This window comes from Pangasianodon hypophthalmus, chromosome 30 (assembly GCF_027358585.1).
Source record: "Pangasianodon hypophthalmus isolate fPanHyp1 chromosome 30, fPanHyp1.pri, whole genome shotgun sequence".
In the NCBI taxonomy this organism is placed as follows: domain Eukaryota; kingdom Metazoa; phylum Chordata; class Actinopteri; order Siluriformes; family Pangasiidae; genus Pangasianodon; species Pangasianodon hypophthalmus.
In genome coordinates, this window is record NC_069739.1 from 1937470 (window position 1) to 1957289 (window position 19820).

Genomic DNA, 19820 nt, shown 5'->3' on the forward strand with positions numbered 1-19820 from the left:
TTCCTAGATTCCTGCTGTGAAGAAAAATTCAATTAGATGTCACTCTATATGGAAAGGTAAGTTTATCATATACAAGATCACATTACACTGAACTTGACAAAAGCAGAATTTTTCATTTTTTTTAATATTACAATCGTATCATCCATTGTTTTCTTTACAAGACATTTCCAGTGTCTTATGCTTTTAGGTATAGTGTGTATTCTGATATCACCATATTGAAATATTACTAATATATCATTACTTAAGATACTTTCCAGAGCATCAGTCAGTGAATATGAGTAAACTTGGTTTCTTTTACATTCTCACAACTAGACACTGACACGAGAAGACTGAGGGAAAGATTTGTTGAAGCATTGTAGTCAATAAAACTTCGATATTTAAAGCTTTATTCACGGTGCACACGAGCAACATCTGCTGGTGAAGACGATGTCCTGCATGCAGTGGAGCAGCACTCTCCTTGGATCTGAGATCTTTTAAATGTGATGCACCATACATGAGTGAGAATGACGTTAGAAACTTGTCAGTAATATTGATGAGGTTTGTCTTATTTTTTCAATAAACCATTGACTTACAGTATGTATTGGTGCAATTGGTGATTGGTAAAGCTGTACAAGAACGGCTAAAATAATTACGATTATCTATTCGTGTATTAAAATAATGATTTTATGACATAGTTATTCAGCCAAATTAGTAACAACATTTTATTGGACTGTTTTAATTCAGAATCAAGAGAAAACCTTCACACTGTAAGTCTGTATTGTTTCATAAAGATTTCAGCAACACAATATGACTTGCTTATTAGTCACATTAATGTGAAAAATAAACGCCAGAGTAGTTTCAGTATGAAAGGTTTGTTCCAGGACACAGCAGGACAGGACGGGTTAGTTATGAGGAATTTAATAAACATTGTGATACACTCATGGTTCTAATGATTCTTGTGTGAAAGACTGGACAGGTAGAAGATGCACTCTGGACTGTTTTTGTGTGACACAGTGCAAGTGAGGACTGCAGGGAGAACAATCATGTGGATTTGTGCATCTGTGTGTGTAAAAATATATAATTTTATTTATTTATTTATTTATTTTTACAAAGGATTAAGGCATGTAGATATTGTTAGACAACAGGTATAAATTCTTAGTGGTTGTATATTCTTAGTGCCTTATCCCAGATTGAACTTTTGAACTTTAACATAAATTCCAGTTAACTTGTTTTTAAGATGTTATGATGATTATTTTTAAAAAAATTTTTTGCTAAAAACATAACAATTTTAATCTAACTGCTATATGCAAGTAGCCTCCAATACGACTGGTCCCGTAATCAAGTTTCATCATTATGCACAGCACAGATGAGATTATATAACTATATATCATCTCATCTCATGCAGGAAAACACCAACCTCATAGATCAGGTATAAATCCTCACACATGGTCCTTGTGCTTCTCCTCCTTATTTCTCTTCTTGTCCTTTCTCCTCCCTCTCTCTCTCTCTCTCTTTCTCACTCACACACACACACACACACACACACACACACACACACACACTCCCTGTTGTGCCAGTAACATAGGAAGAGAAAGCACAGCTGATCACCGAGTGCCTCTGTCTCTCTCTCTCTGCTCCTTTGTTTTTTTTTCTCCAATGCTGAAACAGGAACCACTCCTAAAGATTTCAGTGAAAACGAAACTGATCTCTGAGTGCTGTTTGCTCTCTCAGTGTGTGAGTTCAGGAAAATGGCAGAAGCCAGTATTTCAGTAGATCAGGACCAGTTCATCTGTCCAGTGTGTCTGGATCTCCTGAAGGATCCAGTGACTCTCCCCTGTGGTCACAGTTTCTGTAAGGTGTGTATTAATGGCTGCTGGGATCAGGAGGATGAGAAGGGCGTCTACAGCTGTCCTCAGTGCAGACACACTTTCACTCCAAGGCCTGTTCTACACAGAAACAACATGCTGGCTGAAGTGGTGGAGAAACTGAAGAAGACTAAAGTCCAAGCTGCTTCTCCTGCTCACTGTTACGCTGGACCTGGAGACGTGGAGTGTGATTTCTGCACCGGGAGAAAAAACAAAGCCGTCAAGTCCTGTCTGATGTGTCTGGCTTCATTTTGTGAAAGTCATCTGAAACCTCATTTTGAAATTCCTGGTTTAAAGAAACACACATTAATCGAGGTCTCATTAAATCTGCAAGAGAAGATCTGCTCGGAACATGATGAAGTGCTGAAGATCTACTGTCGTACTGATCAGATATGTATTTGCTCTTTGTGCATGTTGGATAAACATAAAGGCCACGACGCTGTATCAGTTACAGCAGGAAGAGCTGAGAAACAGGTGAGAACTCATCCTAATTATATTTCTCATTTAGATTTAGCAGGTTTGGTCAGTTACAAGATTTAAATTGTGATTCAAGAGTGAAATTGCTTTTTTAAACATAATATTTTGAGGTCACATGTTAATTATCAGACGAGTGAATGTTTACTCAGCCAACGCCCATTTTACAACTTAAATAAGTCCAAACAAGAGAGAAAACCTGAGTGAACTTTAACTCTTTAGCTACCATTAACATTTACCCACTCATAATTTATAATCTCATGGATATTAACGATTTGTCCTCAGAGTGAGTTAAAGGAGGAGCAGATGAAATCCCAGCAGAGAATCCAGGAGAAGCAGAAGAAGGTGCAGGAGCTGAAACAGGCTGTGAACACTATAAAGGTGAGCAGTGAGCAGAGACAGAGCTGCTCCTAGAAACACACACAACATGGACAACAGGTCTTTTAGAGTCCCAGTAAGACAGCGAATGATAGATGAGCTTTAAATCTTGTGTGTGTCTCCTAACAGCTCAGTGCACAGATAGCAGTGGAGGACAGTGAGAGGATCTTTACTGAGCTGATCAGCTCCATGGAGAAAAAGCGCTCGGAGGTGACGGAGCTGATCAGAGCTCAGGAGAAGGCTGAACTGAGTCGAGCTGAACGACTCCTGGAGCAACTGGAGCAGGAGATTGCTGATCTTCAGAGGAGAGTCACTGAGCTGGAGGAGCTTTCACACACACGATCACATCCATTTCCTCCAGGTAACACTCACTGTCTGATCTACAGAGCCAGCTGTTCCTCAAACACTCTCTAAAACACCTTTCATTAAAGCAATAGTAAATGTCCCTGTCTGACATCACAAGTGTGTCTTTGGTCTAATTTGCTCTGAGATCATTCGTTCCTCCCTCTCTCTCCTTCTACATTCTGTTTTTTCTCTCTGTAGAGTTTCCAGTCTCTCTGTGTCTCTTCTGAACATGACGACTCATCCAGCATCACTGTCCATCAACATCTCTCATTTGATGGAGTCAGGAATTCTCTCTCAGACCTGAAGAAGAGACTCGAGGAATTCTGTGAGGAGAAATTCAGTAAAATCCCTCCACAAGGTAAGAGGAGCTGTTCCTGATGGAGAAACACAATGATGGATGTCTTTACTCGTTCAGTAACAGAGTGATGTTGAGGTGTCAGTCTTCGTTCCTGAGCACCAAAGCTCTGCACAGTTTAGAGTTTTTAACACTCACCTGGTTTGAGTCTTGATGATGAAGTGCTGATGTGAATGAGTTTGTGTTAGAGCTGAGAAACTCTGCACTCTGGTGCTTCAAGACTGAAGTCAGACACGTGACCTAAACACATTTCTGATCTACACACAAGTGATGATTTACATTAATGTCTGATTTTAGGGGTTTTACCATCTGACTGTTTTATTTTTCTCTCTCCACAGTTGAGGACGTTCAGATTTTACTCTCAGACCTACAGAGCAGAGACGAGTTTCTGAAATGTACGTTTCACACACACACACACACACACACACACACACACACACGTAAGACATCAAAAATCGTGTCTGTATTCTTCGTCTGTAACTGATGTTTCATTCTCTTTAAAATATCTGTTCACTCTTCACATATATTCACAATATATTCTGTGAATAAATCAAACATATTCATAATTTTTCAAACATTTAAAAAATTTTATTTCAGATTTCTGTTATCTGACTCTGGATCCCAACACGGCACACTGTAACCTCATTCTGTCTGAGAAGAACAGAGTGGTGAGATATACTAAGAGAGACCAGCAGTACTCTGATCATCCAGATAGATTTGATTACTGGCCTCATGTGTTGTGTAAGGAGAGTGTGTGTGGACGCTGTTACTGGGAGGTGGAGTGGGAAAGTGATAGAGGTGTAGCCATATCAGTCTCATATAAGGGGATCAGCAGGAAAGGAAATGGTAATGGGGGTGCTTTTGCACTTAGCAGTCAGTCCTGGAGTTTCAAGTCAAGTCAAGTCAAGTCAAGTGGAGTTTATTGTCATTTCAGCCATATACAAGTACACAGTGAAACGAAACAACGTTTCTCCAGGACCAAGGTGCTACATAAGACAACACAGAACAACATAGAACTACGGGGACTACATAAATTACATAAATTAAACGTAAAGTGCACAAGTGCAAACATGTGCAGACAGCACAAGACAGAACAGACAGTACTACATAACTACGACGCCGACCAGTACACAGTCCTGTTGAAAGTGATAAGGTGACAGTAGTGCAAATATTACAGCTGAGGTAGTGTAAACAGTGTAAACATATTAGTAGCAGCAATAATAAAACATGTGCAAAACATGTGCAAAACATGTGCAGTGCATGTGCATAGAGGATGTTCTGTTGTGTGTATATATATGTATGTATGTATGTATGCGTGAGTTCCTTTGGACCAGTTCAGTTGTGTGTGTATATATATGTGTGTGTGTGTGTGTATATGTATGTGTGTGTGTGTGTGTGTTCCTTCAGTCCAGTTCTAGGTATTTAGGAGTCTGATGGCATGAGGGAAGAAACTGTTGCACAGTCTGGTTGTGAGGGCCCGAATGCTTCGGTACCGTTTACCAGACGGCAGGAGTGTGAAGAGTGTGTGTGAGGGGTGTGTGGGATCATCCACAATGCTGGTGGCTTTGCGGATGCAGCGAGAGGTGTAAATGTCTGTGATGGAGGGAAGAGAGATCCCGATGATCTTCTCAGCTGTCTTCACTATCCGCTGCAGGGTCTTGCGATCCGAAACGGTGCAATTCCCAAACCAGGCAGTGATGCAGCTGCTCAGGATGCTCTCGATAGTCCCTCTGTAGAACGTGGTGAGGATGGAGGGTGGAAGATGTTCTTTCCTCAGCCTTCGCAGAAAGTACAGGCGCTGCTGGGCTTTCTTTGTTATGGAGCTGGTGTTGAGCGACCAGGTGAGGTTCTCCGCCAGGTGAACACCAAGAAACTTCGTGCTCTTGACGATCTCCACGGAGGAGCCGTCGATGTTCAGCGGAGAGTGGTCTCTCTGTGCTCTTCTGAAGTCAACAACCATCTCTTTAGTTTTGTCCACATTCAGAGACAGGTTGTTGGCTTTGCACCAGTCCGTTAGCCGCTGCACCTCCTCTCTGTATGCTGACTCGTTGTTCTTGCTGATGAGACCCACCACGGTCGTGTCATCGGCGAACTTGATGATGTGATTTGAGCTGTGCATTGCTACACAGTCGTGAGTCAGCAGAGTGAACAGCAATGGACTGAGCACACAGCCCTGTGGGGCCCCAGTGCTCAGTGTGGTGGTGTTGGAGATGCTGTTCCCGATCCGGACTGACTGAGGTCTCCCAGTCAGGAAGTCCAGGATCCAGTTGCAGAGGGAGGTGTTCAGGCCCAGCAGGTTCAGCTTTCCGATCAAGTGCTGAGGAATGATTGTGTTGAATGCTGAACTGAAGTCTATGAACAGCATTCTAACATAAGTGTCTTTATTGTCCAGGTGGGTGAGGGCCAGATGGAGGGTGGTGGTGATGGCGTCATCTGTTGAGCGGTTGGGGCGGTAAGCGAATTGCAAGGGGTCCAGTGAGGGGGGCAGCAGGGTCTTGACGTGCCTCATGACGAGCTTCTCGAAGCACTTCATGATGATGGGTGTAAGTGCAACGGGACGGTAGTCATTGAGGCAGGACACTGAAGACTTCTTTGGCACGGGGACGATGGTGGTGGCCTTGAAGCAGGTCGGAACAACGGTGCTGCACAGAGAGGTGTTGAAGATGTCCGTGAAAACATCTGCCAACTGGTCTGCACATCCCCTGAGCACCCTGCCAGGGATGTTGTCTGGTCCAGCAGCCTTCCGTGGGTTGACTCTGTGTAGAGTCTTCCTCACGTCAGCCGTGGTTAGACACAGCACCTGGTCATTGGGAGAAGGGGTGGTCTTCCTCGCCATCACGCTGTTCTGTGCCTCGAACCGAGCGTAGAAGTCGTTCAGCGCATCTGGGAGGGAGGCATCCCTGTCACAGGCAGATGGTGATGACCTGTAGTTGGTGATGTTCTGGATGCCCTGCCACATGCGCCGGGTATCTCTGCTGGTCTTGAAGTGGTCGTGGATTCTCTGGGCGTGTGCGCGCTTCGCCTCTCTGATGGCCCGGGACAGTTTGGCCCTTGCTGTTCTTAGGGCCACCTTATCGCCTGCTCTGAAGGCGGAGTCTCGAGTCCTCAGTAGTGCACGCACCTCTGCAGTCATCCACGGCTTCTGGTTGGAGCGTGAGGTGATGGTCTTGGAGGCGGTGACGTCATCAATGCACTTGCTAATATAGCTGGTCACTGATGTCGCGTATTCCTCCAAGTCAGTGAAGTCGCCGTCAGTTGCCGCTTCCCTGAACATGTGCCAGTCAGTGTGTTCAAAGCAGTCCTGAAGAGCAGAGATGGCTCCTGCTGGCCAGGTTTTCACCTGCTTCAGAACCGGTTTGGAGCGTCTGACTAGCGGTCTGTATGCTGGGATTAGCATAACAGAGATGTGGTCTGAGTATCCGAGGTGGGGGCGGGGCTCCGCCCGGTACGCGCCGGGGATGTTTGTGTAAACAAGGTCCAGCACATTTTTCCCTCTCGTTGCAAAGTCCACATGCTGATGGAATTTAGGGAGCACTGACTTGAGATTTGCATGGTTGAAATCTCCGGCAACAATAAACAGTCCGTCAGGGTTTGAGTTCTGCAGCTCGCTAATAGCCCCATACAGTTCACAGAGCGCCTCTTTAGCATTAGCGTTAGCACTGGGGGGAATGTACACACCGATTATGAAAACAGTAGTGAATTCCCGTGGTAAATAAAAAGGTCTACATCTAACAGTCATAAACTCCACCAGTGATGAGCAGTAACTAGAGACTAGCACCGAGTTCTTGCACCATTCCGTGTTGATGTAAACACACAAGCCGCCGCCGCGAGCCTTACCGCACAGAGCTGTGTTTCTGTCGGCACGAAACGAGGCTAGCCCGTCTAGCTGAATGGCGGCGTCCGGAACTCTGTCGTTGAGCCACGTCTCTGTGAAAACAAAGACGCAGCAGTCTCTAAACTCACGCCGCGTAGCTTGCTGGAGTCGGATGTAGTCCAGTTTATTATCCAGGGAGCAGACATTGGAGAGCAGGATGGACGGGAGAGCTGGCCGGCTAGGGTTTGTTTTTAGCCTAGCACGAACCCCCGCCCTCTTGCCGCGCTTCTGCTTTCTCGCGCACCGCTTGCGACGTCCCCTCCCCCGGCCACCGGCATCGGGCGACGCCGAGGGCTGGAGGCCTGGTCCCCGCAGCAAGCCGAGATCGCGTAGCTTCTCCAACAGATCATCTTGCAGAGAGGCTGTGTTGTAGTGTTTGAGGTTTATGAGTGTCTGGCGGTGGTAAACACGAACACCGGTAGCTCCGATGTCCATGTGCCGTTAAAAAGTCGGCCTAAGGACGAAAAAAGCACCATTTTGTATCCGGAGTGGCCGCTGCGTGCTACTGCCGCGCCGCCATCTTGGAATTTGGAGTACTTTTCTTCCTCTCTCTCTTTCTGGCACAACAGCATTGAGACTAAGCTCAGTGTTCCAGCTTCCTCCAGAATAGGAGTGTATGTGGATCACAGTGCAGGAACTCTGTCCTTCTACAGCGTCTCTGACATGATGAAACTCCTCCACAGAGTCCACACCACATTCACTTAGCCTCTGTACGCTGGAATTGGGTTCTACAAGGGTTGGTGGTCTAAATCAGGACCAACTGTGAGGCTGTGTGATCCAAAGTAACTAGACTGTGATGTTTTATGGTCAGCAACAAATAGATAAATTGATGCACATTTCGTTATTGATCCTTAACTGTGAAAAACTTCAACATTAAATCGTTTTGGATTGAAGATCACTTTCCAGGGAAGTTAATGATCTTAAATCTTCAATTGGAAAACATTTTGTAGTTAAGTCGTTAGCCTCAGTGATCTCCCTGACATTGTTTTCTTTGAGATCCTGAACCATTCTTACAATGTTTCTTTGCTGCTCCATAACAATTTCAAGTTTTGTTAAGATGTCATGAAGAAGTGCTGAAACATAACAGAGAAATTGTAAGGTTACCACACCATCCCTCGAATGACATCAGGCTTACACTAACAGTGATTATGAAATCAAAAAAAATCTTACATCTCTGGAATGGATCGTTGCTTGGGAGGCGCTTTGTCTGGAGTCTGGGCGTCGAGGAGTCATGATGCCACAGTGATTCCACTGCCTGATCAGGAGACTGTAAAGTTGTGCCACTATGATGTCCTGTGATGTGCTGTGATGTTCTGGCAGAAAACTGTTGGGGAGTAAGGTGAAAAGGCAGAGTAGGCGTCTGTTCAGGCATGTCAATCGCTTGGCGTAATGAAGACCCAAGAGTTCTCTCTTGCCATTCAGATGAAGGGCTCATGTCCAACAATGATGGTCCTGGAGTTTCTGGGATCTGTGTCAGACACGAGGATTTCTGAGGCCATACGGAGGGTTGAGGTTGTCTTTGTCCTTGAGGACTTAGTTGTAGCTCAGTAGATGATGACCATATCCTTTTAGGTGGTGGTTGTATTTGAGGGGCTTGTGGCATATTGTCTTTTTGGGGTGCAATAGCCTCATCATCAGTGTCATAACGATCCAGTAGGCGCTGGTTTCGTCTTTAGAGAAGGCAAAAAATTTAATGATCACCAAGTTTGATGAAGCAAAAATGGCATGTCCATGTGAAGATAATATTCAGGGACAAATTCAGTTTAAGCAGTAAGAAGTGTATGATCAGTGACATGAATATTGCTTTGCCCAATCATTCAAGGACCTTTTAGACGCTTCACTATAGTTTTCTATCAAAGACAGAATTGAAAAATCAAAACAAATCAGAAGTTGTTTGCCATTTAACCCTTTGAAGTGAATGTATTGTATACAAAAAGTATATATACATACCTGCAGTATACATAATTTTAACTTTATAAGCAGACCAAGACTCCTTTGGTTGCTCCAAACACTTGGTTGCCCTCTGAATTCCTTCACCCTTATATGGAGGCCATAAACAAATATCATTCTTTACCCAGACTGCAGGCACAACCTCCACTTCTTGGGTATCAAGAAAGCTCACAATGTGGTACATATTTTCTGAAAGCAAATCAAATAGATAAACATTTCAAACAAACATAGACAAACATTTAATAACAGATAAAGGTAATATAAAGACAAACACAGAAAACGAATGAGTCTTAGGTGAGTCATACTTGTGTAGAGTGTAGAACTAACAAACAAACTTGTGTCCCAGCGTAGAACAAAGTAGAACAAATTCTGGAAAAAGAAAAAAGCAAAATAATAATAAAAAAAAAGCAAATAAAAAAACTTCATTTTAAATGTAGAAGGGGAAAAACAGCAAACCTGCCATGTCCCTCAAGGGGCAACCTCACATACTTGTGTATATTTTGTCTAAGCCTTGCACATTTTAGCTCCATTGACAGGTCTGAAACAACAAAAATTCCTAATTCCTGAGAAACTACTGGGTAGTCAAGTTTCTTTCTTGGTGTACTCTTTATAAACAACAAACTCGCTCCCTTTAAACAAAATAATGTTTTGTACCAGAACAACAACATTATTAATGTAACGCGGCATTTTATAGCGCGGCGATCTGAACAATGTAATCAGCGTAAACGTGCAGCACCTGGCCGCGCCTCTATATAAGCCCTCTGATTGTCTCACTCTGCGTGCGGACATAGATCTGTGCCAGGTAACAGAGCAGCGCCACGCTACTCTGATTGGTGATTTTGACATGTAAAAAGAAAAAGAAGTGAAGAAGAGAAATAAAATTAAAAAATATTTATGTTTAGAAAGAAAAGGAAAGGGAGAGATTTATTGAGGGAAAGAAAGAAAAGGGAGCTCAGGATTAAAGAGGAAGTGGCACAAAACTAACGAGGAGGACAGACTGAGAGTCCTCACTCCCAGATAGAGATTCAGCCATCTTAAGTTAGAGATTTTGTCTCATTTGGTGCCTTTAAGTTCGGCCAGAAGGAGGGCCAGATTTAAGTTGTGTTTTTCCGCCGCGCTGCGGCGCTTTGAGTTCAGCCGTTAGGTTTGAGCTTCCCGATCCAGTATCACAAGCACTGCAACACTCATACATTCCATTCAATAAAATCAGCTCAGTGGGTAACATCACTGCTTGCGGTTCGTAACCTCTCCGGTTCGTATCCCGCCTTAGACAGCTGCATTTTAGCCGGAGTCTGTTGATCCGTCTCCGCACTTGGCTCCTCTCAAACCATATATATTGTCCTCTCGGGCAAGCAGGGCCTGCGCTACATTTATTGAACAGCTTATCGCCTAGCCCCATAACAATTAACCTCAATACAATTATCACCTTTTGAAGTTTTAATGACCACACCATCCCTAATTAACTCTCTGAACTGCTCAACAGTTCCATCAAACAACCGTGGTACTGGCCCATCTGTGTGCATGAATTTTGCCTGTGATTTCAATCCCTGAACTTCAGTACTGCTGTTTGCATGTACAGCTTCCATTTCAGACAGCCTTCAAATTACTTGAGTTAAAGGGCTGTGTGGTTTCCTGATCATTTTTTTCAATTTCTGCAAGTAATTTCAAAAGGAGACCCTGATATTAGTCTCACATCATCACTAAGGTGAATCAATCCATGTATATTGTACACCACAAAATCTGGGCCATACAACTTACTGAAATGTTGAAAACAAATGGGACAAGCAGAGTGCTGGCAAAGTAATTCATTGTTAAACAGAATGATGGATGTGCTAAAATGCAGACTGCAGCAGACAAAAGCATGAAATTATTATACACTTGCTCAGCCAGAAAACCTTTAAGAACAACTGGCCCAGTATACAGAAGAAACTGTCTAAATTCTGTTGCTTAGTCTTTCTTCCAAACTCCTTGGTTTTCTGGCAAATTCAACTAGGACAAAAACTTTTAAATGACTTAATCTTTCAGAGATGGCTTTAACCTGATGTCCAGAAAGACGACATTGTAAAGGTCCAGTACTGGTCATTCACAAATCCAAAAGTCTTCAAACAACACCAAGACACACCAAATGCATGTAATCATGAGGAAAGCAACTAACCATCCCTATACTGGTTTCAGATAGAGGTGAATGTCCTAAGTGGTGATCTTCTTCTACAGCTTGCTTAAAAGACTCGTCAGTCCTTAGAGATGCATGAATCTCAGGGAACGTCATGCGATGGTTAGTGTAAACACCCGACTGAACACACTTGACAGAAGTGCTGTAAGAGCAACTAAAGAAACACCAAACTCAACCGGCCAGCCTGACAAAGAGCTTGCCAAATCATTACATGAAACACTTTCAAAGTCGCTATCATTAGAATCTTCACTAGTAACCTCCTCCTCACATTCATAAACAACAGTCTCCAAACTGGCAACACTAGAACATGCATCGGTGCCAGTGCTTGGTCTCTTTTCAGGCTGAGAATTAATTTCTTTCTCCAAAGATTCAAACATCCTATCGACACGCCTAGCCGCCCTTTTGCACATGTTTTTTTGCTCACTTCGCTTCGCCCACAAGTTTTCCATTATGCACTGAAAATGAGGACTGTGAATAACTGCAGCACTTCTAGCATAAAGCAAATAAAAACCAACCACAGAAAAGCTTCGAATGAACAACAAGCTGATTGAGTAGTGCACTGCTGAGAAAGACTAAACCCTAAAAGTTGAGACCAACTAAAAGTTGAGATTTCTTTTAAAAAAAACAAACAAACAGTGATACTATGTACTATGATGTCACATGCCGATCGGTCTGAACACGTCTATTTTTTGTTGTAGGCCGAAGACATGGTGCTATATTTTATAGTATATTTTATTATAAATTTATTAATTTATTTTATTTTTACTTTTTACCATCCCACAAAAACGTTTACTACTGTAACAGATCCATGAAGGTTTGTCTTTGTAACTTTTTTAGTTGTAGATCTTTATTCTCGGATTGATATCAAATTATAAAGAAGCAGATTGTCAGACAGTGTCTCAGTATTTGGTTATATGAAGTTGGTGCTGTTAAAACAACATGAAAAAGACATTTAAAATTCACTCACAACCATTCAGGTATAAACTCTTAAACATTCAGTCCAGGGCTGTAATCACAAGACATTGTTCAAGGTGTGGTTACAACCTTGATTCAGTCTTTTGTCTTAGGAATGATGCTGCAGACTGAACCTTCCTTCATTCTAAAACATTTCATTGTTTTGTTTTTATTCTGCACATTGACACCTTGTTTGCTTAAGTGCCCATCAAGCTAATCTTGTCAACAGAGCCATCAAGACTTCTTTTCTTTACAAAAACACATATTATTACCTCCTTAGAATTCATTAGTTTTATCCCTCATTTTAAAATAGCTTTTGATAAAAGTTTCTGCCCTGGAACAAATATTCAATAATTTTAACTACATCAAGGACATTTTCATTATTTAAATTGTTTTTGACAAAATTAACTTTTTATTGATGTATGACATACAAATGAACCACTTCACAAGATTTCTTTGGCTGTAAAGCTGTTTCTTTACTCTTTGGCTAACCAAAACCCAACCAAAACCCCCCAGGTTTGCAGCAGACTATTTTCTTTTTCTGGTGGACCAAACTCCAGCCAAGACTCAGCCAAAAAAGCCATTTGCTTTTTATTTCTTTTGGTTGGCCAAAACTCATGCCAGAGCTCAGCCTAATGCTGTTTCACACAAGACTGTGAAAAAAAACTGTGCCAGAATTAAACCAGAAGGGCCTAAAGTAAGCCAGATCTCGCCCAGATTTTGTTGCTATCTGGGAAGGCCCCATTTTGAGAACCACTGAACTTAAATATTAATTAAAGGACGTTATCAGAAAGGTATGTAAAATTTAAGGGCATGGAAAACATTTTTAAAATATTTGTTAAAATACTTTCTATCATGTTTTAATAAAACATAAGATTTTGGTGAATTATTAAAAATATATCTTTAGGCTGTTGCTTCTCTCTCTCTCTCTCTCTCTCTCTGCCTCTTTGTTTTTTTTCTCCAACGCTGAAACAGGAACCACACATACACTCATCTCTGAGTGCAGTTGGCCCTCTCAGTGTGTGAGTTCAGGGGTGTCTACAGCTGTCCTCAGTGCAGAGACACTTTCACTCCAAGGCCTGTTCTACGCAGAAACACCATGCTGGCTGAAGTGGTGGAGAAACTGAAGAAGACTGAAGTCCAAGCTGCTTCTCCTGCTCACTGTTACGCTGGACCTGGAGATGTGGAGTGTGATTTCTGCACCGGGAGAAAACACAAAGCCGTCAAGTCCTGTCTGATGTGTGCGGCTGCTCTTTGTGAAATTCATCTCAAACCTCATCTCGAACTTCCTGCTTTGAAAAAACACACGGTAATCGAGGCCTCAGCAGAACTACAAGAGAAAATCTGCTCTCAACACGATGAAGTGCCCGAGATCTACTGTCGTACTGATCAAACCTGCATCTGTTATTTGTGTATGATGGATAATCACAAAGGCCACGACACCGTCACAGCCGCAGCAGAAAGAGCTGAGAAACAGGTGAGAATTAGAAACCAGTTTAAAATGGACTCATCTCGGTTATATTTCCTATCTAGAATCAGCTGCTTTGGTCAGTTATAGTATTTAAACTTTATTTTTTAATTTTGCTTATTATATTTTTGAGTGTTGAGAGACTGTTAAAGTTTGTCCTCAGTCGGTCTAGTCATAATCTGGTCAGACCGGTCCATAAGTGTTTGTGTAGCCAACACCCAACTGTGACAGGGTGAGGCCTGTGAGTACAGGAGCGAGAGAGAGAGAGAACTCAGAACAGAAAACAAAACAGAAGGCAAACATATAACCACATATAAAAATACGCTTTCAAAGAAGACTTAAAAATGTACAATGAGTTACAATAGATTAGTGATGTAACTAACTGTGATGAGATTAGAGAGGTTGAATCCAAGATGGCGGCGCGGCAGTAGCACGCAGCAGCCACTCCGGATACAAAATGGTGCTATTTTTGTCTTTAGCCCGACTTTTATCGGTACATGGAAATCGGAGCTACCGGTGTACCACCGCCAGACACTGACAAGTTTCAGAAACAACACTACAGCTGTTCTGCATGATGATCTGCTGGAGAAGCTACGCGATATCAGCTTGCTGCGGGGACCAGGCCTCCAGCCCTCGGCGTCGCCTGATGCCGGTGGCCGGGGGAGGGGACGTCGCAAGCGGTGCATGAGAAAGCAGAAGCGCGGAAAGAGGGCGGGGGTTCGTGCTAGGCTAAAAACAAACCCTAGCCGGCCAGCTCTCCCGTCCATCCTGCTCTCCAATGTCTGCTCCCTGGACAATAAATTGGATTACACCCGACTCCAGCAAACTACGCGGCGTGAGTTTAGAGACTGCTGCGTCTTTGTTTTCACGGAGACGTGGCTCAGCGACAGAGTTCCGGACGCCGCCATTCAGCTAGACGGACAAGCCTCGTTTCCCCCTGACAGAAACACAGCTCTGTGCGGTAAGGCTCGCGGCGGCGGCTTGTGTGTTTACATCAACACGGAATGGTGCAAGAACTCGGTGCTAGTCTCTAGTCACTGCTCATCGCTGGTGGAGTTTGTGACTTCAAAGTTCATCTACAGCACAGATCTCTTGCAGAAATGTTTTCTCCTTCAAGTATAGAAGTATGCCTCTCTTTCTGACTTGACAAAATCACCATATTAAATCACCCAAAAGTTCAATTAGTGGGAGCTTCAAGCCCTGAGCGGTCATTCTTGGTGAGATACTCTTATTGACTGACAGATCAAGCTTTCGCAGTCAATAAGGATATCCCACTCACCCTAATAACACACTAACTAAATTAAAGTGGCCTAGTTGTGAGTGCATATAAACAAGCTGTTCTCTCTCTCACTCTCTCTCTCGGTGAGCGTATGTGTGTATGTTAATTTGTTCATAAGCCTGATGAGGCTTCAGACGTTTAGAGAAGATGAAAAGCAGCCAGGTTTCAGCGGATCAAAGTCATGTCAAGTCAGCCTTTATTTATAGAGCACATTTAAAACCAACAGAAGTTGACCCAGAGTTCTTTACAAAACGATCAAACAAATAAAAAATGACAGTTGTGTATAAAAGTATAATAATAATAATAATAATAATAATAATAATAAATAGATACCTTTAAATACAACATCAAGTATTTACCCATTTCAACCTATTAAAGGACCTATTCAAAAGTTAAGGGATTAAAAATATGCTTTCAAAGAAGATTTAAAAGTGGCTGACCTCACATAGTGTAGCGTCACCACCGGCACCTGCCCGCCAGAGGGAGCCCTCGCCCGAGTTTTGATGCCACCCACAAGGAACACTTCCAGGGTTTTACAGACATTTAAGCAGCGCGTTCACCACACTAGGACGCGAAGTATTGTTTTCAGGACATTACCAAGCCTTTTCTCTCTGCCATTGTGTTTTTGCCTTTTGTGTATGACCCTGTTCACGTTTACGGATTACTGCCTTTGCCTATAGAGACAACAAAGAACTCTCAAAAGAAGTTGAGCAGAAGACCTGCGTGCTCTAGTGGAGGAGTGAGGAAGAAGATCACTGATATTTTGGGGAACGAGACCAGAAAATGGCTTGTAAACATAAAGCAGAATTCTAAAATCGGCCCTGGGTTTCATGGGAAGCCATGTAGAGATGCTGATAAAGAGGAAATGTGATCCCTCTTTCTTGACCCTATTAAAAGCCGAGCGGCTGCATTTTGGACCAGCTGTAGGCAAGATAACGCAATTTGAGGGAGACCAATGTACAATGAGTTACAATAGTCTAACTGTGATGAGATTAGAGAGTGAATCACAATTTCCAGGTCTTTACTGGAAAGAAAATGTTTAACTTTTGCGACATAAAAAGCTACTCTTGACAACAGCACTGATTTGCTTGTTGAAATGATGAATCTAAAATCGCTCCAAGACTCCTTACATGATCTTGTACATTCGACGAAAGAGGACCTAACTTGGCAACCAGGCCAGGTAAAGAGGACATGGAGGAACCTAAAATCAGAACTTCATTTTGGCTTTTGTTTAATTGTAAAAACTTGTTTGCCAGCCAATATTTTATATCTTCGAAGCAATTTAGAACATTATCAAATGACCACTTCTTGTCGAAGCTCACTGGGAAATAAAATTGAGAATCGTCAGCATAGCAATGATAAGGTATGCTATACTTCTGAAAAATGAAGCTCAGAGGAAGCATATACGAGGAAAATAGTTAGGGTCCTAAAATAGACCCTTGAGGGACACCACATGATAACTGAACCACCGCAGAAGAAAAATAGACAGGAGGCAAATCACTAAAGGGCCGTACCCTGGATGCCAACCGTACACTCAAGACGAGTGAGAAGAATATTGTGTCGAATGAGGCACCGAGATCTAAAAAAAAAAAAAAAGTAAGACAACATGTGAGCCAGAATCCATGGAGAGAAAAATATCATTGGTGACCTTTAGCAGATTCTGTGCTGTGCAAGGGTCTAAAGCCAGACTGAAATGTATCTAAAATGTTAAATGTATTTAAATAGGAGTAGAGCTGTGAATAGAAAACTCTCTCCAGAATCTTGGAAATAAAAGGCAATTTGGAGATTGACCTATAATTATTATATATTACAGGATCCAAAGAAGTGTTTTAAACAAAGGATGTAGAACTGCATGTTTATAACTGCTTTAACAATTAACATTCTCCATTCTCTAATGAGCTGTTAATTATAGATGTCACACTGGAACTAATAAAAATGCCTTTAAAAAGGCATGGAGAAACAATATCCAGGTTATAACTGGAACACTTCATCTGAACATGCACAAAAATAAAACAGACATATGCAATCACCTGGAGTCTGCTGGATTCCTGAGTAACGTTCCTTTGTCGCTGCAACAGCGTCTTTGGCCTAATTTGGTCTGATGGTATTCTGAGATCATATTAATATAATCATATTAATTCTGAGATAATATTTGGAATTGTTTAGAATAATTGGTAAGATGTTGGTAGGTCAGTAAGTTCAGTTTGTTGTTTTGCGATCAGGTAGCTCTGATGTAGTTTGTATGGTGTATTTATTGTGATATTTGACCTGCATCTGTTCATAGACTTGAAATCATGATGTAAATGCTGCTAATGCCTATATCTAAAACTAAACCACTAAAGACTGGTGACTCGCGAGCAGGGTTTTACAAAGAATATACAGTATGATGTATCTGTCTAATGCATGCTGGGTAATATAGTGATGGAATAAGTGTTATGTAGTAACTGTAATTGTAGCAGTACTTTGAGCATGCTGCTTACATTTGTTTTATGTTTAATTGTTTTCTGTAGGCTTTAGCTTCTGGACGTCGGTCTCCCCAATTTGAAAGACCAGATTTTCGCACATCCAGCATCCATCAACATCTCTCATTTGATGGAGTGAGGAATTCTCTCTCAGGCCTGAAGAAATTTGAGGAATTCTGTGAGGAGGAATTCAGTAAAATCTCTCCACAAGGTAAGAGGAGCTGTTCCTGATGGAGAAACACAGTGATGGACGTCTTTACTCGTTCAGTGACAGAGTGATGTCGAGGTGTGAGTCTTCGTTCCTGAGCACCAAAGCTCTGCATAGTTTAGAGTTTTTAACACTCACCTGATTTGAATCTTGATGATGAAGTGCTGATGTGAATGAGTTTGTGTTAGAGCTGAGAAACTCTGCACTCTGGTGCTTCAAGACTGAAGTCAGACACGTGACCTAAACACATTTCTGATCTACACACAAGTGATGATTTACATTAATGTCTGATTTTAGGGGTTCTACAGAGCAGAGACGAGTTTCTGAAATGTACGTTTCACACACACACACACACACACACACACACGTAAGACATCAAAAATGGTGTCTGTATTCTTCCTCTGTAACTGATGTTTCATTCCCTTTAAAATATCTGTTCACTCTTCACATATATTCACAATATATTCTGTGAATAAATCAAACATATTCATAATTTTTCAAACATTTTTTAAATTTTATTGCAGATTTCCGTTGTCTGACTCTGGATCCCAACACGGCACACTGTAACCTCATTCCGTCTGAGAAGAACAGAGTGGTGAGATATACTAAGATAGACCAGCAGTACTCTGATCATCCAGATAGATTTGATTACTGGCCTCAGGTGTTGTGTAAGGAGAGTGTGTGTGGACGCTGTTACTGGGAGGTGGAGTGGGAAAGTGATGGAGGTGTAGCCATATCAGTCTCATATAAGGGGATCAGCAGGAAAGGACCGGGTAATGAGTGTATGCTTTCACGTAGCAGTCAGTCCTGGAGTCTGGAGTACGTTTCTTCTTCTTCTCTCTCTTTCTGGCACAACAGCATTGTGACTGAGCTCAGTGTTCCATCATCCTCCAGAATAGGAGTGTATGTGGATCACAGTGCAGGAACTCTGTCCTTCTACAGCATCTCTGACACGATGAAGCTCCTCCACAGAGTCCACATCACATTCACTCAGCCTCTGTACGCTGGAATTGGGTTCTACAAGGATTGGTGGTCTAAATCAGCACCAACTGTGAGGCTGTGTGATCCAAAGTAACTAGGCCGTGATGTTTTATGGTCAGCAACAAATAGATAAATTGATGCACATTTCGTTATTGATCCTTAACTGTGAAAAACTTCAACATTAAACACTGGGTTTAGACTCAGTTTTAGATAATCGTTTAGTGTTGTATAGAAATATATATTTTTTAAAAATGCATATAAAAAGGGACACTGCTGTTTGGAAATTCAAAGTATCACAAGTGATCTTATAAATCTTTTTACAGATTTCAGCAAGATTACTCAGAGTTTGCTTCTAGTTCATATTACAATTTATCTTTAAAAAAATGACCTTTATGACTAAAAAAAGATTTTTATGACTGTAATAATGATTCTTTGTACTTCTGTAATCGTGCTTTGTTAAACATTTAATAAACTCTGATGAGCTCTTAAGAATGTGTTGTGAATTTGATCAAAATCTTAAAACCCTCACGATTCCAGTGAGGATCCATGTGTAGGATCATGACGTGTTGCTTCCTGGATTTTTTTGAAAGTCACTTACATAAGATTTGGTATTCTGGTATAACCATACTGAAATATTACAAATGACAGAATAACATTAGTACTGTGATGCAGGTGATTTATATCATGTATAAAAAAACAGTAAAGATCATTAGATTCCTGTTGAGCTTACACTCATAGGTATATCTACCTTCATGCTACTTCTGCTTCCTTATCTGAAAAATAATCCAATGAAAACCTCTGTCGCATTTCTTTGCCTCATATTTGTGCTCTGTCCTGCACACCTGAGAAAAATGTATTTATGATGTTGTTGAAAAAGTGCTGAAGTTCGATTATTATACTGACCGAAGATGTATTTGTTCACTGTGTGTTATGGATAAATATAAAGGCCATGACACTGTAACTGTTTCAGCAGAACCAACTGAGAAACAGGTAAGAACTAGATTTCTTCCAGAATAAATTGTGTAAATTGTGATTTCAATAGTTTAATCTTTTTGAAATTGCTTATTAAAACTGA

General features: G+C 41.9%; 2 protein-coding genes and 1 pseudogene across 2 annotated transcripts; 2 read left to right on the forward strand and 1 right to left on the reverse strand.

Annotated features, from left to right (window-relative positions):
- The first annotated feature begins 1622 nt into the window (after positions 1 to 1622).
- Positions 1623 to 19237, forward strand: LOC113536917 (tripartite motif-containing protein 16-like; annotated as a pseudogene).
- Positions 6894 to 8973, reverse strand: LOC117596562 (uncharacterized). The gene is made up of 2 exons (XM_034302008.2): positions 8441 to 8973; positions 6894 to 8343 (listed from the first exon to the last, which is right to left on the reverse strand). The coding sequence occupies exons 1-2, from the start codon at positions 8871 to 8873 to the stop codon at positions 8144 to 8146; spliced, it is 633 nt and encodes a 210-aa protein (XP_034157899.1). The 5' UTR covers positions 8874 to 8973; the 3' UTR covers positions 6894 to 8143.
- On the forward strand, positions 13841 to 17767 carry LOC113536973 (uncharacterized). Its single transcript, XM_034302007.2, has 2 exons — positions 13841 to 14776; positions 17605 to 17767. Exons 1-2 carry the CDS (start codon positions 14203 to 14205, stop codon positions 17637 to 17639), a joined length of 609 nt encoding a protein of 202 aa, XP_034157898.2. The 5' UTR covers positions 13841 to 14202; the 3' UTR covers positions 17640 to 17767.
- Positions 19238 to 19820: the final 583 nt, after the last annotated feature.